The sequence below is a fragment of the Stylophora pistillata genome, chromosome 8 (assembly GCF_964205215.1).
Source record: "Stylophora pistillata chromosome 8, jaStyPist1.2, whole genome shotgun sequence".
Classification (NCBI taxonomy): Eukaryota; Metazoa; Cnidaria; class Anthozoa; order Scleractinia; family Pocilloporidae; genus Stylophora; species Stylophora pistillata.
Genome location: NC_142526.1, coordinates 27,216,961 through 27,243,155, shown reverse-complemented (window position 1 = coordinate 27,243,155; position 26,195 = coordinate 27,216,961). Strand labels below are relative to the sequence as shown.

Here is a 26,195-nt window from a genome sequence, read left to right as displayed (position 1 = left end):
TTCCACGAAAAGCAAAGACTGCATCTACGGTCCAGCACCGCAAGTGAGTACACAGAATGCATAGAGAGATGTTTGGTTCACGAAAGATGCACCTCTCTGAGTTATGGAGGAAATGGGGGTCGCGAATGTCAGCTACTGGAGGCTAACAAGTACGATTCTCCCACAAAAATGAGAATCGATGAAACATTTGTGCATTTCTCGATAAAGGGAAGAGGAAGTTGTGCCCATTTTCAGCTTTTGAATGACAACCAAACATCAAGAGATTATAAACTGTTTGTAATCTCTTGCCAAAAATGACTTCACTACAGTCTGTTCCACTATAAACCTCAAAGAACTTTTTCCCAATCACCAAGTGGGCGAAAATATTGTAAAAATATAATCAACAAGTTTTAAACATCTTAACGACTTTTCAGGAGATGTAGAAAGTACTTATTTGAAAAACGTCATGCCTATCGGTTTCGAAACCGTGTAAGTTTTGCTCAGATGCGAATTTTATATACCATTTCGTCTATTTTTTTTTTAAAAAAGCATCGCATGTCGAAAGAATTCTTAACTTCTGTAGTTTGAACCACAAGGAGCGGTTAAATTTCGGGCTAAATTTGTTAATTTTAATCTTTCAAAACCATTATTTCTAGCTTGACTTTTAACACGGATGGCTTTAATGTTTAATTTGTTTACCAATTTTCATCAAAAAGAAAGAGGAATTCTCAAGATAAAATAAAAGCTTTAAAATTGGGTCACTAGAGTAAAACAATTGAAATACAATAGCAGTGATGCCCTAGTTATTAAATGAGACACCTTTTCCACTAGAATCGCAAAACTTTTGTCTCGGACGAACTCAGTCACTCCATAATTTTTTTCCGAAATTAACGGCCCACAGCGATTTAATTATCATGGGCCATTAAGATCGTCTTTTTGTTTTAAAAAGTCTCTCTGAAATTTAACATCTGTTTTATGTCAAAGTTTTATTCTGCGCCCTGTATTATGAAAGACAATAGTAAAACATCCTCCGCCAGGCATGAAAATGAGTTCTGCTCCCTAAAAGTTCACAGCTTCGCTTTCAGAAAACTGTTCGCTTCTCTCAACTGAAAATATCCCCAATATTTATCCATGCTTGTTTTCACGTCAAATGAGAATTTTCTTTTTACTCCTCGGACAAAAAATCGAGAATCACCGTTTAACGAAAGGATATAAATGTTTTTACAAAGTAGTGATGATTTGATGAGATCACGTGTCTCTTCACGGACAAACCTATTATCTATGAAACGAAAACAAAAGTTTGTTTTGCACGACAGTGATCAACTGGGAACAGGTGTTTCAGAAGGAATTTGTTTCTGGTTTGCTTTGCAATCTAGGTAACTGGTTTCCATGCCTTAAGTTTTTTTATTTATCTCCCGACGTATCCTTCCTTCGCTCTTACAAAGGGCTAACGATCGAAACGTCTGCTTTGAAACTCTTTACAATGGCCAATATATACAGTATCAACTCTATTGATAAAATTAAATTAACCTTCTTGTAAGCCTACTTCTGTTAATGCTGTAGCAATAAATTAGCGAACTAAGTAGATTTTGAAGACTGAACTGTTGGGATTCGAGCCTGTAACAACACTTGTTTCTTGTCATACATTATTTGCCTGTCTTTACTGCAGAGACCCACTTGCGATAATGAGCTATGTTTAAACGGGGGGAAATGTATCCGCCGCCTGGTTAGCTCAATTGGGATAGCGCCGGACTGCTGTGCGGGAGGTCGAGAGTTCAATACCGGCCGGACCAACACTCAGGGTCTTAAAATTAACTGAGAAGAATATGCTTCCTTTCTTTAACATCAAGAAATGGTTAGATATTCTAGTCTTCTCGGATAGGGACGAATAAATGGAGGTCCCGTCTCCTGCAGGGTTAGGGGCAGGAGACGTTAATTTCCCACGCACGAGATTACTGTGTGATGGATGTCCTCCCCTGGGATGGGATGGGTGGGTAACAGGACCCCCGTTGATACCAGTGTTTACTACACTGAAGGGGCTATCCTGTATAAATATAGATGTCTGTCTGTCTGTATAAATATAGATGTCTGTCTGTCTGTCTGTCTATCCCAGACTTCCAAAGGAATGGTTATCCATGTCGTTGCCCTTGGCGAGTACAACGTTTTGGAAAACTGTGAAGAAGGTGAGATAGAAAGGCTCAAGTTTCTTATCAAGAGAAGAATTTAACCGCATTGTCCCGGATCGTGTTTCATGATTCGTTTTTGACCACATGACCACTGAACTTAAAAGTGGCTTATCAATACAAGCAGGATTAACGACAGGAATCTGAGAGCCATGCGAGTCATAACTTGAGGGTAGACAATCAAGGTTTTTTTAAAGCGTATTTCATTGTTTGCACTCATAGGTCGAGTTCTTCCGTCCGTTGATGGAGACTGGACAGCCTTCTGGTGGTATGACTTTGGTACCACGTGGCCGTCAGATGAAAAAGACGTCCTAGCTTACGAATTTGATCATTGCAAGCCACGTGATCCGTACTGCTTTGGTCGACTCCCTGCAGACGCTAAACCAGATGCAACTGAAATACTTGCAATTGACTCAGAGGGCACCACGTACAAGTGGAGTTTCAGTTCTAACGCTCCAGTTGCCAGTGCAGCTTGGCGGGCCTTTCATGATCACCAGGAGGTTGACCATGGGGATAGCATAGACAGCATACCTGCGCGGAATCCAGAAGTTCTGGAAGGTAACGAGCCGCCTTATGATCAACGTGCATTCATGAACCGTGCGCAGAATGGAGTCAAGTCGGTGCTGCTGGATGACAATAACTGTGATTGTTGGTCAACCCTAAGTCTCGGACATGGTATTTGTCATAATTTTGCGTATTCTAACGTCGACAGCTTTGGCGCGGATACTCTCTATGAGCCAGTCTGTAACAGCCCAAGACCAGGTATTGGTCTGACGTTGTACGTCCGTAGAAAACCCTTAAATGACACTCATCATCAAAGAGGCTTCCATTTATGGCAAAAACTAAGAAAGAGGTGCACGTGTCCTAGGAAAGGATCGTATTATATTTTAAAACATATATTGGTTGTAGAGGACTTATTTCAACACTTCGAGTTTTTAGGTCTTCAACACTTCTTAAAAATACCCGGATGGATAGTGCCCGTCCGCGGAAAATACCTGGATTGATAGCACTCATCCGTGAAAAGTTTTGAATAGTTTGACAGCCGCGAAGTTATGCAGATCGGAAAAACAGTGACTTTTCAATTCTGACAGGTATAACGTATTATTTAGCCAATGTACGGTTGCGAATTATTGACATTTGTGACAAGCTGTAGGCGCGGAAGAAAATTTAGAGCATATGGTATGACGTGGACTGGACTGGACTGGACTGGACTAGTAAAACGTGGACTAGTAAAGCGCGGACTAGTAAAACACGGACTAGTAAAACGAGGACTAGTAAAACGAGGACTAGTAAAACGAGGACTAATAAAAGGCGGACTAGTAAAACGTGGACTAGTAAAACGCGGACTAGTAAAACGCGGACTAGTAAAACGAGGACTAATAAAACGCGGACTAGTAAAACGTGGACTAGTAAAACGCGGACTAGTAAAACGCGGACTAGTAAAACACGAACTAGTAAAACGAGGACTAGTAAAACGAGGACTAATAAAAGGCGGACTAGTAAAACGCGGACTAGTAAAACGCGGAATAATAAAACGCGGACTAATAAAACGAGGACTAGTAAAACGCGGACTAGTAAAACGCGGACTAGTAAAACGCGGACTAGTAAAACACGAACTAGTAAAACGAGGACTAGTAAAACGCGGACTAGTAAAACGCGGACTTAACAACGACAACAACAACAACAACAAATTTCTTACGAAGGCGATCACAAGACTTAATGGCGAGCCAATTTAGTGATGCAGTAAATGGTTTGAACCCGGGGGTAACATGTGAAGGTGTAGTCTGATCGTCCGGGTAAGTGTAGTCCTGAGAAGGACTGTTGTCGGTGGCAGTGACTGACGTTTCGACAACCTGTGCGGAAGTCATCATCAGAGTCAAGTGAATGATTGTTGTCAGTAGAATGTTCTTATTCCAGTTCGTGTGAAATGATCGGTTGGTTTTGCCGTGATGTTATTGGCTGTAAGACTCAAGTGACGTAAGTCGGTCGTGATTGGTCTGTTTCGGTCTGTCGGTAAAGCTTGGTTGTTCTTTTTCGGTCGTTTGTGATGTTTATGTCGTGAATGAGTCGTTTGTATGGGGCGGGTAGTTGTTGACATCTGTTTAGGGGAGTCTGTTCTAAGTTAGTAAACCAGCTTTCCAGAGTCAGTCATTACAAACACTACAAACAGTTACACGGCACTGCCATGGGGTCTCCAGTTTCTGTTGTTATAGCAGAAATTGTGATGCAGAACATCGAGGAACGCGCCCTTTCGACTTGCCGACAAACGATACCGCTTTGGTTACGTTACGTTGACGACACATTCACCGCCGTTCGACACGACGAAATTGACGCATTCCACAACCACCTTAGCGAACAAAACACTGACATACAGTTTACCAGAGAAGTCGAAGAAAATGGCAAACTTCCTTTTCTAGACTGCCTGGTAAGCCACAACGAGAACTCATTACGAACGACAGTTTACAGGAAACCGACACACACCGACAGATTACTAGACGAGTCATCCTACAACCCTACATCACACAAAGCCACAACTATCAGAACTCTAACACGACGCGCACAACTAGTATGTGACTCGACAGACAGCTTATCCGACGAGAACAAATATCTTCACCGTGTTTTTACGAAGAACAACTACAACAACGACTTCATCCGACGAAACACTCACCGACCCACTACCACTACCGAAACAAACGACACCGCAACCCCTACGACTACAGCAACCATACCATACATAAAAGGCATGTCTGAAAACATCTCGCGCATCTTACTACCCTTCAATATCCGCGTCGCCCACAAACCCATCACCACACTACGTCAGTTACTAACCAACGTTAAAGACAAAGACGAACCGAGGAACAGACAGGGAACGATTTATAAGATCAATTGTTCCGACTGCCAAGCCTCCTACATCGGTGAGACTGGCAGAAACCTCACAACAAGACTGACTGAACACAGACGGGCGACGAGGAAAGGTGATGTCAGCAATCACATTGCTGAACACCATCGACTTACCAACCACAACATTGACTGGGACTCTGCGCAATGCCTAACCTACAGCACTGACTATTTTCAACGACTGACTCTGGAAAGCTGGTTTACTAACTTAGAACAGACTCCCCTAAACAGATGTCAACAACTACCCGCCCCATACAAACGACTCATTCACGACATAAACATCACAAACGACCGAAAAAGAACAACCAAGCTTTACCGACAGACCGAAACAGACCAATCACGACCGACTTACGTCACTTGAGTCTTACAGCCAATAACATCACGGCAAAACCAACCGATCATTTCACACGAACTGGAATAAGAACATTCTACTGACAACAATCATTCACTTGACTCTGATGATGACTTCCGCACAGGTTGTCGAAACGTCAGTCACTGCCACCGACAACAGTCCTTCTCAGGACTACACTTACCCGGACGATCAGACTACACCTTCACATGTTACCCCCGGGTTCAAACCATTTACTGCATCACTAAATTGGCTCGCCATTAAGTCTTGTGATCGCCTTCGTAAGAAATTTGTTGTTGTTGTTGTTGTCGTTGTTAAGTCCGCGTTTTACTAGTCCACGTTTTACTAGTCCGCGTTTTACTAGTCCGCGTTTTACTAGTCCGCGTTTTACTAGTCCGCGTTTTACTAGTCCGCGTTTTACTAGTCCTCGTTTTACTAGCCCGCCTTTTACTAGTCCTCGTTTTACTCGTCCTCGTTTTACTAGTCCGCGTTTTACTAGTCCGTGTTTTACTAGTCCGCGTTTTACTAGTCCGCGTTTTACAAGTCCGCGTTTTACTAGTCCTCGTTTTACTAGTCCGCGTTTTACTAGTCCTCGTTTTACTAGTCCTCGTTTTACTAGTCCGCGTTTTACTAGTCCTCGTTTTACTAGTCCGTGTTTTACTAGTCCACGTTTTACTAGTCCGTGTTTTACTAGTCCGCGTTTTACTAGTCCTCGTTTTACTAGTCCGCGTTTTACTAGTCCTCGTTTTACTAGTCCACGTTTTACTAGTCCTCGTTTTACTAGTCCTCGTTTTACTAGTCCTCGTTTTACTAGTCCGCGTTTTACTAGTCCGCGTTTTACTAGTCCGCGTTTTACTAGTCCGCGTTTTACTAGTCCGCGTTTTACAAGTCCGCGTTTTACTAGTCCTCGTTTTACTAGTCCGCGTTTTACTAGTCCTCGTTTTACTAGTCCTCGTTTTACTAGTCCGCGTTTTACTAGTCCTCGTTTTACTAGTCCGTGTTTTACTAGTCCGCGTTTTACTAGTCCGTGTTTTACTAGTCCGCGTTTTACTAGTCCTCGTTTTACTAGTCCGCGTTTTACTAGTCCTCGTTTTACTAGTCCACGTTTTACTAGTCCTCGTTTTACTAGTCCTCGTTTTACTAGTCCTCGTTTTACTAGTCCTCGTTTTACTAGTCCACGTTTTACTAGTCCTCGTTTTACTAGTCCACGTTTTACTAGTCCACGTTTTACTAGTCCTCGTTTTACTAGTCCACGTTTTACTAGTCCTCGTTTTCCTAGTCCTCGTTTTACTAGTCCTCGTTTTACTAGTCCGCGTTCTACTAGTCCGTGTTTTACTAGTCCTCGTTTTACTAGTCCGCGTTTTACTAGTCCTCGTTTTACTAGTCCGCGTTTAACTAGTCCGTGTTTTACTAGTCCGCGTTTTACTAGTCCCCGTTTTACAAGTCCGCGTTTTACTAGTCCTCGTTTTACTAGTCCGCCTTTTACTAGTCCTCGTTTTACTCGTCCTCGTTTTACTAGTCCGCGTTTTACTAGTCCGTGTTTTACTAGTCCGCGTTTTACTAGTCCGCGTTTTACAAGTCCGCGTTTTACTAGTCCTCGTTTTACTAGTCCTCGTTTTACTAGTCCGCGTTTTACTAGTCCGCGTTTTACTAGTCCGCGTTTTACTAGTCCGCGTTTTACTAGTCCGCGTTTTACAAGTCCGCGTTTTACTAGTCCTCGTTTTACTAGTCCGCGTTTTACTAGTCCTCGTTTTACTAGTCCTCGTTTTACTAGTCCGCGTTTTACTAGTCCTCGTTTTACTAGTCCGTGTTTTACTAGTCCGCGTTTTACTAGTCCGTGTTTTACTAGTCCGCGTTTTACTAGTCCTCGTTTTACTAGTCCGCGTTTTACTAGTCCTCGTTTTACTAGTCCACGTTTTACTAGTCCTCGTTTTACTAGTCCTCGTTTTACTAGTCCGCGTTTTACTAGTCCTCGTTTTACTAGTCCTCGTTTTACTAGTCCGCGTTTTACTAGTCCTCGTTTTACTAGTCCGTGTTTTACTAGTCCGCGTTTTACTAGTCCGTGTTTTACTAGTCCGCGTTTTACTAGTCCTCGTTTTACTAGTCCGCGTTTTACTAGTCCTCGTTTTACTAGTCCACGTTTTACTAGTCCTCGTTTTACTAGTCCTCGTTTTACTAGTCCTCGTTTTACTAGTCCTCGTTTTACTAGTCCACGTTTTACTAGTCCTCGTTTTACTAGTCCACGTTTTACTAGTCCACGTTTTACTAGTCCTCGTTTTACTAGTCCACGTTTTACTAGTCCTCGTTTTCCTAGTCCTCGTTTTACTAGTCCTCGTTTTACTAGTCCGCGTTTTACTAGTCCGTGTTTTACTAGTCCTCGTTTTACTAGTCCGCGTTTTACTAGTCCTCGTTTTACTAGTCCGCGTTTAACTAGTCCGTGTTTTACTAGTCCGCGTTTTACTAGTCCCCGTTTTACAAGTCCGCGTTTTACTAGTCCTCGTTTTACTAGTCCGCGTTTTACTAGTCCTCGTTTTACTAGTCCTCGTTTTACTAGTCCGCGTTTTACTAGTCCGCGTTTTACTAGTCCTCGTTTTACTAGTCCTCGTTTTACTAGTCCGCGTTTTACTAGTCCGCGTTTTACTAGTCCGTGTTTTACTAGTTCTCGTGTTACTAGTCCTCGTTTTACTAGTCCACGTTTTACTAGTCCACGTTTTACTAGTCCTCGTTTTACTAGTCCTCGTTTTACTAGTCCTCGTTTTACTAGTCCACGTTTTACTAGTCCACGTTTTACTAGTCCACGTTTTACTAGTCTACGTTTTACTAGTCCTCGTTTTACTAGTCCTCGTTTTACTAGTCCTCGTTTTACTAGTCCTCGTTTTACTAGTCCGCGTTTTACTAGTCCGTGTTTTACTAGTCCTCGTTTTACTAGTCCTCGTTTTACTAGTCCGCGTTTTACTAGTTCGCGTTTTACTAGTCCGCGTTTTACTAGTCCGCGTTTTACTAGTCCGCGTTTTACTAGTCCGTGTTTTACTAGTCCTCGTTTTACTAGTCCTCGTTTTACTAGTCCTCGTTTTACTAGTCCACGTTTTACTAGTCCTCGTTTTACTAGTCCTCGTTTTACTAGTCCTCGTTTTACTAGTCCTCGTTTTACTAGTCCACGTTTTACTAGTCCTCGTTTTACTAGTCCACGTTTTACTAGTCCACGTTTTACTAGTCCTCGTTTTAGTAGTCCACGTTTTACTAGTCCTCGTTTTCCTAGTCCTCGTTTTACTAGTCCTCGTTTTACTAGTCCGCGTTTTACTAGTCCGTGTTTTACTAGTCCTCGTTTTACTAGTCCGCGTTTTACTAGTCCTCGTTTTACTAGTCCGCGTTTAACTAGTCCGTGTTTTACTAGTCCGCGTTTTACTAGTCCTCGTTTTACTAGTCCTCGTTTTACTAGTCCTCGTTTTACTAGTCCACGTTTTACTAGTCCTCGTTTTACTAGTCCTCGTTTTACTAGTCCTCGTTTTACTAGTCCTCGTTTTACTAGTCCACGTTTTACTAGTCCACGTTTTACTAGTCCTCGTTTTACTAGTCCACGTTTTACTAGTCCTCGTTTTACTAGTCCACGTTTTACTAGTCCACGTTTTACTAGTGCACGTTTTACTAGTCCACGCTTTACTAGTCCTCGTTTTACTAGTCCTCGTTTTACTAGTCCGTGTTTTACTAGTCCGCGTTTTACTAGTCCTCGTTTTACTAGTCCGCGTTTTACTAGTCCTCGTTTTACTAGTCCTCGTTTTACTAGTCCGTGTTTTACTAGTCCGCGTTTTACCAGTCCGCGTTTTACTAGTCCTCGTTTTACTAGTCCACGTTTTACTAGTCCTCCTTTTACTAGTCCTCGTTTTACTAGTCCAGTCCATTCCAGTCCAGGAAATACCATATGCCAAAATTTAGTGGTGAACAATAAAAACAATAGAGTGTTTATGTCTCGGAACTATCGGTCTGATAGTTGCCCCTTGAAAATTTTATGTTTTTAAAACTAGCATATTTGTTTTAAGAACATCAAATTTCCGCTGGGCAACTATCAGCCGATAGTTCCTCGACGGAAACACTCTATTGTTTAAATAGTGCCCGTCTACGGAAAATACCCGGATGGATAGTGCTCATCCGTGAATAATTTTGAATGGTTTGGCGGCCGCGAAGTTAGACAGATCGGAAAAACAGTGACTTTTCAATTCTGACAGGTCTAACGTATTATTTAGCCAACGTACGGTTGTGAATTATTGACATTTGTGACAGGCTGTACGCATGAATAAATATTTGATTGATCTGCATTTAGTGGGTTTTGAATGTTTTTCAACTGGCGCGCGGAAGAAAATTTAGCAGTGAACAATAAAGACAATAGAGTGTTTGTGTCTCGGACCGATCGGTCTGATAGTTCCTCGACAGAAACACTATTATTTAAATATAGCCGAGTTGCCATCGACGAGAAATTATGAACTGTGATCTCTCATAGAGACTCAAGGGCGTAGCCAGGGGGGTTCCTGGGGAGCCCGTGACCCCCCCCCCCCTTGGCAGGCCTTCTTTAGAGCGAACAACCTACAATATTCAGGTGGCAAAAACGCCATGAACAGTATCTTGGCCGTAAAAGCCATTGTTGAAAAGCCCACTTTATAAAAAATTGGTTTTTTTGTAAAGTATTTTCGACAACGGCTCTTGAATTTAGTTAATAGAGAGATTTAGTAAGAGGACGGGATCGTCAATTGACAACGGCGCGCGCAGCAAAAATGCCGGTAAGAAACTGGTTCGAGAACGTCTCCCCGTTGTGTTTCAGAAGTGATTTAGCAGTCGTTGCAACGAGACGTCAGCGCAATATCTGTTCTTCAATAGCCTGAACTCAGCTTTTCAAAGATCGCCAACACGAATTTTCGCTTTCAAAAACAGCTTTAAGGACAACGAAACTATACTCTTTGAGAGTGATGCAACAAGCGGAAACAGAGGATAATTAATATAGTTACAGAAAGTTAGATGTTTATAAATATATGAACCACATGGGCGATTAAACTCTATAATTGATCCATTCCAGGTAAGACTCGTGTCTGTTGATTCCTGTCTCTAATTTTAGAGCCCATTAGATATTTTTTTAGCGATTTGTTTTGCTGTCTTTTCGTTTTGTGCCATTCAGTTTTAGCACTGCTCATCTTCGCAATTTTACAAAGTATAATTTGGAAATCAACATCGTTTTTCCCGTTGTTTAGTGAATATTTCTATCCATTCATGACGGTACATCTCTTTTGAACATTGAATACTTAGAGGTGCAAAGCATTTTGAACGGGGTTATGGCGAAACCATGTAGAAACCAAGCCACCCAACGGCAAAGTTGTTTATGATGAGTTCTTGTTTAACGCTGAAAAAGTTAAGGCAAGTCACCCATGAAACGATTAGGCTCAGGATAAGACTTGGTTTCGGTTTTTTGTTTGTTTTGTTTTGTTTCTTCCTTTTTCGACGAAGTTGTTCTAGACTGAATTAAATTACTTGATTTAGAAAGTCGTGTCGAAATAAAATTGATTGTCAATTACTTTTGTTGCGTGAGCACGACTTTCTTGCTTTCATCGGTGCTGATTAAAAAAGTTGAAGACAGTGCAAACCCGAGAAAATTCTTAAATTGTTAATCTCTGACTTCAATCCACAAAGCATTCATTCATGATCGGTAAAAACGACAACGACAACAAATAAATAAAAAAAAATTTACGGTATGTAAGCTTCGTGATAGTTTATTTGATTGACTACTCCAAACTTCAACTTGCAGCATGGTTATTGGTGAATCGATTTATGATAAAATTCAACAACATCCTATTCTTAGAGTTTTCACATAGGCTTAAAGAAATGGATTAAAGAAAAGCCCTTTTAATGTCTAAAACCTTGCTCATTCAAAAGCAAACAGATTCCTGAAATCTTGGATAGCTTGCCAACGATTGTGTCCCAATTTCCTTTCTGGAATCCAGGATATTGCAGCGGCAAGTTTTCAAAAATGCACCGATTAAAACCAAGAAAGGGACCCAGTTATCCTGAACATGAGTTTTGAAATACTTCCAAATAGTATTGTCTCGTTTCGATCGATTTACAAGAGCACAATTGACGGAAATCCCAGACGTTCTGATCGCGACGGGAAAACCAGCGAAATGACGTCCTGAACTTTTTGGGGAGAACGGCAACGCTAACACCGGAAGTTGAATGGTGTCGTGTCCAGACTATTCCGCGCGCTCTCCCGTTCTGAAATGACGTTCCCGTCCTCTTGCTAAATCTCTCTAATCTCTCTAATATGGGCCTTCATGCCGCGATAATACGACTGAGCCCTCTGACACACGCGGGAGAGCAGCGTTGTAAATGGCAAGTAGCCTCTGTGACCCCCCCTTTGAAAAATCCTGGCTAAGCCCCCTGAGACTATCAGTCATATGAAGAATCGACCACAAGATATTATGCAGAAGGGATCAACTACAAGAAGTTATACATTCTGTAATTTGTTTTCCGCTAGGAAACAAAGTTTACACTTCACACCCTTTAAACAAATAAAATTGCTGCATTCCATGGCACATTTTGAGTCCGCGGATTACCAGGAGTATGCAGTACCAATAGGTATTCCTACTAGTATATGATTTCATTTTTTTAACCGCTTGAAAATAATAAAATCAAAATAAAATTCAAACTTATGAAGTAGTTGTTTTAAAAGTCTTGTGTTGACATGACTCATGAGCAGTTCATGATGTTGTATCCGTTGACTTTGTTTTTACACGTTACATTAAAATTACGTTATTAATTCAGATTTTAATGTACTTTAACTTCATTCTCACCCATGATCCGGTCCGTGATCCATTTGTGATCCGGTTTAAGTTGTGTCGACGCCGAAACAGATGTTCTCTTTATGGCACGATTATCGCAAATGAATCCAACAGAAGATTTTCGTTAGTTTTCGTATTTTAATGAAGAGGGTAAGGAACAAAGGATGAGTTTCAGCAATAGGTGATGATTAAGACACAAAATAGGTTAACTATGAGCTTTAGCAAGAAGTTAAAATTCATTTACAATTAATTTCAGACAGTTTGGAAGGGAAAAACTGTTTAAATAAATTGCTTATGCCAGGTGGTTGCAAGCCCACAATGTTCCTGTCCTATTATTGGCCTACTTCGAAACAAAATAAAAATTGGAGCCAAATAGTAATCGAAATCTGACATACATATTTTGATGCAAAATGTTCGTCACTTCTTCTTTGTTGTTCTCGCCATCACGGAACAAAGTTTATGTTTAGCGATCTCCAATTTCCTTGGAAAGAATCGATTCATTGGCAGAGGGACAAATTGAGAAAGGTATTATATTTCTCTACTGTTTTTGTATCGTTCGTATCCCTGAATCATGCTTCATCCTTTTGTAATGTAGTTGCTAAAATGTTGATGAAGTGCTGTGAATAATTAATCCTCCCTGATGATGATCATCCATTTCATTTCAGTCGATTCTGAGTTGTTGTTTTAACATGAAAGACGTTCTTCAGTGTCATATCTATTTATCTTCTAATCCTGGTCTAGGAATGGTTGCGATAAACTTTAGATTATGATTGTGATAATACAATCTTTGCTTTATAAGCACTTTTGGCATAACCTAACCAAGTACTTTGCCTCTGTATGCCTTACTTGTAATTAGCGCTTGATAAATTAACGCTACTATTTAAGTTAAATCTAAGTGATCGTCAGAGTTGAATTATCTTGGCACGTTCACTTGTTTTACTGAAGCATTTCCCAGCGAAACATTACGTTGAAAGGGGACAAATGTAGCGCAGGTAAAAAAAAAAAAGAAAAAAAAAATTAAAAAATATCTCGAGGAATACAAAAGTGGGAGGTGTCATGTAACTTTATGATGGTATCTTGTTTTGCCATGAGACCGGCACTCAAAGTGCGCTAGTAAAAGTATCTATAAAAAAGACTATTTTGGAGGCTCTTCCACTCAGCACCTGCCGATTGAATTCTATGATGCATTTCGATTAATTAGAATCGTAGGCTCTTTAATTTTTTTTGCCGTTGGCCGCTGAAAATAGCTAAACGCTTCTCGATTGTTGATAACTTCTAAAATTTTTGAATGAAATAGCAAAAAGGAATCGATATACTCACAAAACAAAATGGAAATTCTATATCTTATGAGACAAATTGTCGGTGTAGAGAAATTTTAACCACCAGGTTGGGTGGAGGAGGGGGGGAGGATGAGGAAGTTTGTTTGACTGAGAGGGCAATAGAGCGTTACCGGTCAAGAATAATGGAAATGAATCATATAAAGAACTGATAAAAGCGATGTAAAAGACGAACAGTAGCATATGTCGTAAAGACGGACGGCCTCATTTACCGAGGCGCGTTAACCATGACGACTTGAATTATTCTCAAAGTACATCGTGACAGTATCACGCATTTTACTACCTCTGTAAACACATTTTTCATTCATAGATTTCTTTTAATTTTTATTCCCTTTTCACCAGACGCGGCATTCATTTGTTAGTTTAGTCAACAACAAAAATTAGTGCCGGTTATTTACACGAGGTACAACCCAAACCGCAGTTTTACGCAAGCAGTTGGCCTTACGTATTGTCCATCATGATTATCTTTCAGCCCTCTTGGTACTGTTCACAGTATTAAATGTTCAGATAAAATATTCAGCGGAACTCGACATACTCTAAGACGCGGTTTTGGTATAAAATGTCTAAACTTTATTTAAAAAACTGGCCCTTAATTTTCGCCGCTATGCTGATACACAAAAGGACACCCAGAGGCACAGATGTACATTATAAAACTGTGACGCTAGAGGCTTTATTTTACCGAGATTGGAAACAGGACACTGTTTTTTGTTTTGCTTTTTCTTTTAGTTTTTGTGTTTTCCAAATCAAAATTTTCTCTAAAGGAAGTTTACTTGAATTTTGTTCGTATTTCCGCTTCAAAATTTATAGCTTCAGAATACTATACAATCTGAATCTACATTGCTGATCGGAGATAAGATGAGGCGATGACTTGCAAATTTCCCCTCGAACGTATTTCTCTTTTTCTATTGACATGCTTGAAAATATTTTGCCATCATGATTTTGAATTTTTTCCTAGGCGGGAGAAATGCCCAGGAACTTTTCTTCGTCTTTGAGACTTTGAACACTGTTTCTGTGGCTACCTGTAGATGTTCCTCGCTTAAAACGAGGTTTGTCAAGAGAAAGTAAAACCTCCTTCATTTGCAGGGACATAGGCGGTTTATCCATGACGAAACAAATGATTGTGTAACAAATTCCACGGTTTTTGGTGCGGGGTGAAGTGTTCGTTATCAAATGTTTATTAAACCAAAACCAATCAAATTTTAATGAAACCGTTAAGTATCTTAAATACTAGTCCTGTCGCTTCATGCAATGGAAACCGGAGTTGAGCGCCTGCCCGATGAGCCACATGGCTCGTAAGTAGGCTTAGTACACAATACAAGTTACAAGTTTGGTGATTGCTGTCTTTTTTTAGGTACAAAGTTTAACTTTTTTCGAAGCTTTCCTGTTTACTTAATTAAGCAGTCAAAATACACATAGACAACAAGCTAAGGAATATTTCCTTTAACAGCTGTTTTGCAGGGCATTTTAACATTATTCTCCGAAGCATTCCTGTAATTTCCTTAAATATTTATCTTTCGTCATGAAAATGTTTATTTTTTTTAAGAGGTAATCAAGGCTGATTTAGTTTCGATTGCAAGTGATTGCATTGCTATTCTTGTTCATTTGCAGGTTTTCTAGTGGAAATCGTATCCTCTCATATCCAGGCAGAAAACAAGAAGAGCCGGAAGAACTTTTAGCAATTGTTGCAGGTAATGTTTAGCTTTCTCTGGCTTTCTCCAATGCTTGTATGTCGACTGATATTGTCCTTAAAACTTCTCATCTTCTCTCTGAGCTTCGTTTCCCGGCCTATTATTCATTTTTCTGGGACAATCTCTCAGCTTCGGACAACAGTAGCCAAGATACCCCCTCCTGAAGGGCTTTATTTAATTACAAAGCCTCTGCTGTTGAAATGTTTGTCTTATGTTTCTTTTCAATTTCAGCGTCCATTCCTGAGGGTTTGAGCTATGTTTTCCTTGATATTTTTCGTCACAACACTTCTCAAATTCGCCCCTCAAACTGGAGCCATATTTCTTGTCTACTGGTCGAAAAGGAATCACTCGGAAACATCCTTCCACATACCTTTCTCTTCGCTGGCGAAGGACCAAGTTCCTAAGATAAGTAAAAACCTACAGCAATACTTTGACATAGCGAAAAACTACTCCCTAGACCACCGTTGTGCAAATGGATTGCCCATATCCATCGCGTGGCACTTATACTCCCCATACACCATTGTTTATCCAACCACGAACAAACAAATCAAGGGTCTAACTGTAGACGGAATGTTTCCTGGCATTCTGAAGGCCGCTGTCTCGGGCTGTTGTCACGAGGATACTGAAGTATCGTTTGGAAAAATTTCGAAGTCTGTACGGAGCGTAGAGAACGACATTGAAAAAGACACGTTTGATATGACGTTTCCTACCTACGGATACGACAACTCCGATATATTCAGGTAACTACACAGCATGTACACTGAGCGTACATTTATCTTAAGGTCTGAAAGTTATTTTTTCCATGCAGAGATCAAACATGTTAATGTTGGCCAGATTCAATTTGGTGTTAATCGAGGCAATTCTTTTTCTAAGAATCTACGTGTTATCTACTGCTAGATGTAAAACGGTTGAAACATTACAGGAAATTGACTCCATTTGTTCAAATGGTAGATAATTTTATCTAAAGCGGGAGTGTGTATCTATCTGACAAGGACACATCGAAACCAGTCGCTAGGCATTTTAATTTACCTAATCATTCTAAGCAACATATGGCAATCTGCGGTCTTTCGTTACACTTACGTAGCAAGGAAAGCCCTAAAACTCTTGAACAAAAGCTCATCTTTCAAACCGGCAGTCTAACTCCCACAGGAATCAACGAACGCTTTTCATTCCACTAATTTATTCTTGTTTTTTTTCGTTGCCATGTTCCCCCCAACTGAACGTAGCTCCATTTTCTGCCTTTAAAAGCACACACAACCCACAATTCCTCTATTCGCTCCGACGAAGGGCTAACACTCGAAATGTCAGCTTTTGTAATCGTTACGGTGGCCAATTTACCATTTCAACTTTGTTGATGTATCCAAATTATTTCGTTACCCCCACCGACGCAGCCCCAAACAGTTTCTTTCGAAACTATCAGCCTTTATTCATCAGTATCCATCTGTCAGAATACTTTTTCTGGGATATTAGTTTAACAAACAGTTTCTATGTTGCTGTGCGTCTCTTCAGTACTGCGTCACAGATGACGTCAAATAAGTTAAGAATACAAAAAGTGGAACACGAGGCGGAGCTGAGTGTCACAGATATGACGTCATCAGTCTTTCCTTCGATTGATCATCAAAGGAGCCAATCAAAATACGTGCGTGATGCAGCGTGCTATGTAAAGAACGATGGATGGCTTTATCTTTACTCTTTCAACAACTGCGTCCAAATTCCAATCCATGTTTGAAATCAGTTGCTCGTTACATTACGTGTAGTCATGTGCATCACAGAGATCCCGGGCCATTAGGTTTTTTCTTGGGATAAAACGTTAGTGGTGAAAGCAAATGAGAGAGAAATGAGAGAAACTTTCCCGCTTATGGTGTAAACTATTGAAATGAAAAAAAAATGCATACGGAGGACTAAGGTATTTGATAAATTTAGATCAGTTTGGTAAGGCCAGATGATCCATCAGGGTTCCATTCGCAGAGCCTAGATAGTTTTTTGGGGGTTGTTTGAGGCCTTTTTTACTACGACCTTTTTGAAAATAACTCAGCAGTCACTTTTTTTCCTTTTCCATACCAGGGACCGGCCTTTTATCGGTATTGTGAAGGCACCTCGTGTTACTCTTCTTGTGCACAATGAACAGCCCGACAAGATTCAAACTCACATTCTGATTACAACAATAGCCAATGCTTGGCCAATGTTGGTGTTTATACTTGTTGCAGCTTCACTTTCTGGGATTATCATCTGGTTTCTGGTAAGCTGCTTTTATTTTTTCAGAAATTGGAGTACATTTAAGACGGAAGATCTAGTTACCAAAAATGATATTTGGCTTGGTTCTGTGTTTGTGGTGGGGTTTCTCCTATTTGTTCGATGACTTATACCAAAACTCCAATACGACCTACGAAACGGCTACTCTGAGAGGCTGAGGACAACAAGTAATTACTTTCTGTTGAGCTTGTATTAATAATATGTACTTATTTACCGAGTGGTAGAACTAGATAGGAAGATATTTGACTTGAGTACACGCGCGAGGCGCGTGTTTCATGACGGAGAGCCAATATATTCCCGTGCAGCCCGACCAAACTCAATCAACAAGCATTTTCTCATAGGACCACTAAATTTTGAAGTTTTCGTAATTTTGTTTCAACCATAATAGGAAGCGATTTACGGGTGCACGCGGGACAACCACAAAAAAGATTCCTCAGTAAAAACTCTTCCTTAATTTTTCGAATCAAAACAAGAAACCTTAATTTCAATAAAAAAAAACCGCGAATTTTTTTATTCTCACTCACATATTCCATAAGTTTTTTAACAAAGCCATGTGTGCCGAGGGTCGGTCAACTTTTTCCGGATCAGTACACTTCAACCCGTCCTGCCCAACGCACGTCAGCTTTCACAATGGTTTTCTATGGGATTGTACACGCGGGGACTGGTTGAGTCATATGATAGTAAGGAATAATGAAAATTCACTATATGAAAACGAGAAGTTCTTTTTGGGCTCCTGCGCAAAGCCGGCATCCACTCTTTTGCGTTAAAGAGTTAAGAAGTTTAGCCAAGCAACATCCAAGAACTAATTTTTTCTCCTGCGTTATAGTTTGTTTGTTTGTCCGTCTCTAGGATCACACCAGCAACCCTGAAGAATTTCCACCACCATTTCTACGAGGTTCCTGGGAAGGCTTCTGGTGGGCACTTGTTACCATGACAACTGTGGGGTTCGTAAATTTTTTCTGTGGCTGATTGATCTCGCACTCTTGGTAGATGCAGTATTTATTTTGTTGTATTTCAACATAATGTTTATTTATTTAAGCTTTACTATTATCACTGATCTTCTGATTTGTTTATTGTTTTGAAACTGTCACCATTGGGAGGTTATTTATTTACATAGATTAATGCTTGACCCATGGACTGCCTACCTACCTGGCAACTAGCTAGACTGACTGAGTGAAAGACTGATTAACTGATAACTGACTTACTGACTTACTGACAGACGAATTAACTCACTGACTGACCGACCGAACGACTTATTGAGTGTTTGACTGATTGACTGACTAACTGACAGACTGACTAATGGCTAATTGGCTAATTGACTGATTGATTAATTTCATATTTGCTTCCTTTTATCACAGGTATGGTGACCGTTCTCCTAAGTCAGCCCTTGGTCGTGTGTTCTGTATTCTGTGGATCATAACGGGTGTTATCATCGTCTCAATTTTTACAGCCCTTGTGACAACTTCGTTATCTGCTAGCACCGTGAAAATTTTTAAAATTCATGGTTCAAAGGTAGTTTTGAACAATTTTTTTTCGTTGAACAACGTCCTTCCCTCTTTACCTTTTCCTTCTTTTAATTTGTTTCTTCTACTGTTTCCCCTCTTCTTTGTCGTCATCGTCATCTTCTTTAAACATTACAGGGTTTTAACACGCTCAGAAAAACATCCACGTTATTTGAATTACAATTTTTGTGTCAAGAATTTCACACGAGACTCAGTGTTAACCGTCGCCAACGACGCAAGACCTCTCGTCGACATGACATGTTAAGGCAACTCTCAGTTACAAAGGGCAGTGTGAAGAGTTTGCTATTCCCGCTTTCAGAAAACCTAAAATTTGGGGATTCCACGTTCTTTTACTGCAGAGGACGGTTTGGATAAACACGATGAGCTTCTTTGCAGATCTTTCTCTCTAATTAGTTCAGCTTTCTGTGTTCCCTCTCAAGTTATCTTCGTCTCTCAACCTGTTGGATATTTAAATGTGCTTTTTTTTTTTTTTTGTTTCTATTTGATAACTTTTTTTTATGGATTTTGTCACATACTGTGGCAGATCGGAGCAGTGAACGGAACTGAAGAGTTCAAACTTGGTGTGACCATGAATGCTGACATGAAAGGTATTACATATGCATCAGTTAAACACAGTGGTGTCAACCCACATCCATGTAATACCAACGATGCAAAGCATGAAGGTGTTCACAATTAAGGAAATCGTTGACAAGACATTTCCTTCGTGTTTTGCTACATTATTCTCTTGCACCCTCTCCAAACCAAAACCAAATTCCAAGGCCCGGAAATTTTGTTCAGTGCTTGACTCAACTTGCAAAATATCTACGTGTATTGCATGTTAGACCATCGAATGGGGTGTATGTGTTACTTAGTGGTCATTTCTACCGTCTTAGTCTTCCCTCACGTGATGAAAATGACGAAAGCTCTCTTGGCACACGAAATCGATGGTGCTCTAGTGGACAACTACGTCCTCACCCATTCGTTGAACCTGATTCAAAAAGAACCAATCAGAATCGAGAGGTACATCGATCACTCAATCACCTATGGAGTGGTTTTACCCAAGAATTCCTCAAGGTTTGAGAAATGTGTTCGAAGCTTCTTACGTAATCACCCTCGAGAGACATTTGAAATCATTGCTGCTAATTTGGTCCCTCTCAAGGTAAGAGTTTTCTGCGATTTTTTTCATTTTAATTTGCCTCAGTCTTCTAATTCTAAAGTCAGGCCAGTCCCGGTTCGCTAGAGTTCATTGATACCGTGAGATTTTTGTAGTCATCAACGTTCTTTCCATCCGTTCGAACAAGATATAAAACGAAACGAAACAAAGAGGAAGGGAAAAAATACAAAACTAAACTTTACTAGGGGTCATATTCAAGGGCACAAGTGAAATGTCGACAAAAGGCACCATCTAAGCACTAAAAATTTCTTTACATTTTATCAAGCTACTTAACATAAGTTTTTCTGCATTTTATTCGAATAGAATCCGACTGATGACGAAAACCAGCAGCTGGAAGCTGCAGAAGTTTTGTTATATGAAGAAAATGTCTTTTCTCTCGTCATGTACATCGGACTTGGTGTCGCTGCTGCGTTCTTCATCGTAGGCCTTTCTTGGGAATTCTTGTACCGCAGACCAAAAGCAAGTAAGCGTTTCTGAGTTGTTTCTAGTAGAGGTATACTATCATTCGAATGTTGTTTTAGTTAAATTCAGTCAGTCAAAATTCATCTTTGTGTTTCATCCTGACTTGCTGATAACATTATCCACTTTAACTTGAAGATTTGTGGGGATAGTTTCAATTAATGAGATAAGCTAAGAAAGATGTTTACGACAAATTGCAAAAGACTGACCTTTTTTGCCATCTGCACTCGGCTGTTTTCACACTCAAATTAAAATATTCGCATTAGATATGGAAGATAGTTTTATTTTTCTAGGGTTGATGTTGCCGGAAATGTGGGAAAAGTGAAAAAAAATTGAGTCATTTTTGCTGTTTATCGTTGCCATAAACTCGGCACCTGTTCTAATTTCGTTACTTTTGGTAAAAATTTTAGTATTTGTAATGCTTTTGTATTTCAACTTTCGTTGTAAACTTTTTATCGTCTTGGCCGTTATTGCTTTTAGTGTGGTGTTACACGAACTCTTCTTTGTTTTAACAGCCCACGATGAAGCTTGATGCAGCAACTAATTAAGAATATTCGATTATACATGTAAACAAACATTTTGCTTCCTGCAGGAAATCAGCGTATGCAGTTTGCTCCTAAGGGTTCTTACTCAGTCAGCGAGGACGAAGTTAAACTTCACTCTCACGACAATTCTAAAGATGCCACTTTGGACATTATGATAGCCGAATACCAAGTGCTTCATGACCGCTTGATTCAAGGATTGAAGAAGCTTCGCGATCCAGAATTAGCCGCTGACGGAAATGCTAACGGTCGCACTCCTAAAGGGGATGATGAAACAGTCGCTGTGTAAAATCGCACTCCCTTAACCCTCAAACTGCCAGGATCAACTCAGCAATTGTCTCGTAAACTCCCCATACATTTCCTCGTAGATCAGTTTGGTGAATTTCATTTTATAGCATAATAAAATAGAGGGCAAAATTACTGAATGCTAATTGGTCAATGAAGAGGGTATTTGTTTATTAATTTTGCTTGAGAAGAGGGCAAAATTACTAGTTCATGATTGGTACTCAGGTTGCCTAGCAACAGCTTATGCTATCGAAAAGTTTTTGCTGAAGATTTACTGTAACAATGGCGTCTCGTTTCGAGATAGTTGACGAGGATTATATCGAAGAATTAAAAGACAAGAGTAAAAACGAAAACACGAGGAAAAGCACGGAGTACTGGAAAAACGTTTTTAAAAGCGGCGAATGAAAGAAACTTCTAAGCAAAATTTAGAAGAGTACGAGAGCGATGTCCTCGACCGAACACTGGCGCAGTTTTATGCCAAGTTACGAAAAGAAAACGGGGATGAATATGAGCCTGACTGCCTGAAAGTGAGCCTTAAAGTAATAGAGGCATCACTGGAGAGATGTCTAAAATCAAAAGCCTATCCAAAGTCCTGGTATCCGTTTGTGCAAAAATAAAATTTCATTCAGCTCATTCGTGCGTACGTTTGTGGCCATTGATTCTCTGTCAACTTTAAATGGCTTCCTATGACTGATTACGGAAGAGCGCATTCAGAAATTCAGTAATTTTCTCCTCAATCTCATTAACAAGTAATCGCAATGGGTCCTCGTAAAATTAAGGATCACTTGTGTTTTCAGAAGTTGTTGAAATTGCCCTCGTCGCTTCGCGATTCGGGCAATTTCAGCAACTTCCAAAAACACGCGTGATATTAATCCTTAATTTTACTCGGCCCCATGCGATTAACTATACAAATTGCACCCTCCAGCTGATGGGTTCGTTTCTTCCTCATAGGCATCGCCTATGAGCTGGATAATGATAATAATAAGTTGTTAAGAGAAGCTACTTTTCGATCCCCTTGGGAGTTAAGAGGTGAATTTAATGTTCTCTTTTAGGAGATTATTATACAAAGAGGATATTACATGGCCGCTTGGGGATACGAATTTTATCTTCGAGTGCTGAAAGTATCTCTCACGAGTGAGCGCAGCGAACGGGTGAGAGATACTTTCAGCACTAGAAGATAAAATTCGTATCCCCAAGCGGCCATGTAATTTTCTGTTTATTATATTGATACTGATGAAATTTCCACATAAAAGACAACTTTTTTTATTCATTTTCGAAACAGCAAAAAGTGGTCATCTTTTGCAAAATTCTTGTCACAGAAATGCTATGAAACTCGGATATAAAGTTATAAAGGGGAAATAAAGAAAATAATAGTTCTATTTTCTGTTCGAAAAAGTCAAAATTCGAATAAAGAAGAGAAAAATTTCAAATCAACCGACCGCGCGCCTGAGCGAGAAGCTCTATTGTAATTGGGTAATTATGTTGGTAACCATGGCCACACCAATATCCTCACACGTGAAAGATGAAAATAGTATATTCACTGCGCGCGGTGAAGATATGATTTTTTAGTAAAAGGAGAAATCCTGGTATTTCATCAGTATCTCTATAATAAATTGCAATATACATTGCAACAGTCGGCTGTTGCAATGTATATTTTCCTCAATACTGTTTCAAATCAAGGTGGTTAATTTGACCGCTTTGTTTAATCTTTACGTTATAATACGTACAACCTTCAGGTTTTACTAACCCCTTCATCTGAATTGTAGGAATTAGAAAATTTACTCTTGCAGATGTTTTTATTTTTGCATAAGGTAAAAGTATAGTGAATAGCATAACGGTTTTGTAGGTGGAACATTAAGTTTGAACTTAGAGAAGGAAAGGGGTGAGGGAAGAAAAGGTTAAAGTTAATACGAACATTGTGACTCATCAGCTACCTTATTCGCGTCGGTTTTGAGGAACCACCCACGCACAAAACAAGCGTGTAGTGAAACATCCCCTACCCACCATCGACTGACTTATATGTGATGTGTCATCGTATTCAGGAGTGTTGGCCTTTCGTCGCTCTGACGAAGGGTTGACTCTCGAAACGTCAGCTTTGAATCTCTTTACGGTGGACTAATTTACATTATCAACTCAGTTGACAAAACCAAATTATCTTGTTATACTACCCCACCGGACGCAGCACCCAGTGGCGGATCCAGGGGGAGGGTCCGGGGGTCCAGACCCCCTCCATCAGACCTGACGCTTACAACTTTGAGACTGAAATTCTTACATCGACAGGATCATATATTTTCTTTTTAACGGGCTGATTTTTTTTAATGAATCCAAGTAAACGATAAGCGGCCAAGGAATTATAACGTGCAACCGCGACTGGCGGGAAGGGGTGTGGGGGAGAAGTAATTTGCCTCAAAAGAGTCCAACAGTCCTATCTGAACCAGAGTTTGGACCCCCCAATCAAAAATTCCTAGATCCGCCCCTGGCACCACCGTTTCTTCAGAAACTTAATCCCTTTATTGAAAGGAGAATAGTTAGGTGCACAAATCTACTTTGCAAAATGGTACAATCTGCTTAACCTTTTGAGCTAAATATTAGAGCGTTGGTTAGTACACTTTTCGTTTTCCCGGTCGATACTGTGTTATGGATATTGTTTTGTAAATGGGCTGTTGGTGATAACACGAAGTTAGCCGTATTTAAAGAGTCAGTCGCATACAACGAAGGCTGTACTTTTCGATTAAGTTAAGTAAAATAAAAACTAAGGCAATTACAATGGACACTGGGAACTTGCAGTAAATACCCTTTATCTTAGGGTCTCGTTGTATTAGCTGTCTTGCCAAAAGGACCGAAATGTTCAGAACTACAGTTCAAGAATATTTCCTAACCCATCACAACCGAGATATTTGCTTAAAGGATTTTTTTATTCATCTTCTAAGTGTATGTACATAAACACCGCGTAGTAATGAATACTCACTTGATAATTGTTTAATGTAAGAGTTAGGTCTTGTTTCAAGGTTGTTCAATAAAATCTTTTTGCTTATTTTTCATAAGCGATAATTACAGGGAACATCTTTGATTTTGGTTATCGGACAGTACTGCGTTCGTCCGAACTTCGTGAAAGGTCGCTATTCGGACACTCTTGTGTTCGTTTCTTCTCCGTGTGAGGTCGGTAATACGACGGCCATGTATTGGTTAGTTCCTCCTGAGGGGCCGACAATCTGATGATACTGTGTCCGTCAGTTCCTTACGGGATACCAGCTTTGGTATTTTCCTCAACAGGTTGAAGGTCTTCCCTATCATCGCCGTTGTTCCAGGTTCGGTTGAAATGGTTTGGAACAAAGGGCTTCACTTTATTAGGAAAGGTTCCGCCAGTTTTCCGGGGATACACTAAAGAGTTTTGTCGGCGACATTCACGGATTTAAGTTTGCCTTGAAATTTGGCCACCAAAAGACTCAATGATTATTATGTTTTCAAATATTTTATTATAAGTTATGGTTTTCTATGATATTTGGTTAGTATTGTTCTAAGTGTTGTAACGCGTGAATATATACACACGACCCAACACCCGAGGCATAAGGCGTATCCTTAATGCATTTTTAGTCAACGAAATTCCAAAATTTGTCCAAGGATACTCAAGCAACACTTCCCAAACGTTACCATGATAACGGTATGATATGGACTATGGATATAGAGCTTTATTTACAGAAAATTATATTTAATCAACACTTCCCGGTCTACTTACAACGTAAATAAGGTAACTCATTTACTCTTTTTTCGTAATAAACTGGCCTGCTCCCAGTTGGCTTGTTAGCTCAATTGGTAGAGCGCTGCACTAGTATCGCAGAGGTCAGTGGTTCGAATCCCGTACAGGCCTGATATTTTTCAGGTCTGATTTTCGCTATTGCATAAATAGCGCTCTCTACTGCGAGGATCGTGCATCATACGTATCTATAACCGCAGTTCAGAACATATGAACTTTCATATATTCATTGTATCTGATTTATTATCACGGGTTTATTACGAATCAACTTAACGGCCTGCTCCCAGTTGGCTTGTTAGCTCAATTGGTAGAGCGCTACACTAGTATCGCAGAAGTCAGTGGTTCGAATCCCGTACAGGCCTGATATCTTTCAGGTCTGATTTTCGCTATTGCATAAATAGTGCTCTCTACTGCGAGGATCGTGCATCATACGTATCTTCCAGAAATGTTGTTTACTTGGTCTCGTGCAAGAAATGCAATTTACAATATGTGGGTTCTACTTCCACTGAATTCAAGGTGCGTTTTCGTAATCACAAGTCATCTATGCGAACAAACAAAAAAACGTGCGAGCTTGCAGTCCACTTCAGTTGTACCAAACACGAAATTTCTGAAATTAATTTTATTGTTATTGAGAAAATTACCAGCCAAGGGGACGCAGCTTATATTGATAGATTATTACTTACGAGAGAGGCCTACTGGACCGCACAACTTTGTACACTTAGTCCCCACGGACTTAACAAAAGACGCGAATTCAGATTCAAAAATCGCGTCCGCTATAATACGTAATTAGGGCATCATTTACACAATGTACTGAAGTTCTTCGCAACCAATCGTGGTTATTTCGCACCCTGCACATTCTTGCCTTTTACTCATTATTATATCCTATTATTTAGGTCTGGAGTGCATTACGCAATACTATTTATATTTCTTAAGTTTAGTATAAACTCAGGTCATTCTGTAAACCTACTAGGACT

At 40.1% G+C, this 26,195-nt stretch overlaps 1 protein-coding gene and 1 pseudogene across 1 annotated transcript; both read left to right on the top strand.

Moving 5' to 3' along the window:
• LOC148725706 (uncharacterized) lies at nt 1-15,263 on the top strand (annotated as a pseudogene).
• LOC148725705 (uncharacterized) lies at nt 12,626-24,521 on the top strand. Its single transcript, XM_088730384.1, has 10 exons — nt 12,626-12,752; nt 15,173-15,252; nt 15,484-15,992; nt 17,317-17,491; nt 18,355-18,449; nt 18,864-19,017; nt 19,552-19,615; nt 19,901-20,166; nt 20,485-20,644; nt 21,233-24,521. The coding sequence occupies exons 3-10, from the start codon at nt 15,508-15,510 to the stop codon at nt 21,469-21,471; spliced, it is 1,638 nt and encodes a 545-aa protein (XP_088586510.1). The 5' UTR covers nt 12,626-12,752; nt 15,173-15,252; nt 15,484-15,507; the 3' UTR covers nt 21,472-24,521.
• Nucleotides 24,522-26,195: the final 1,674 nt, after the last annotated feature.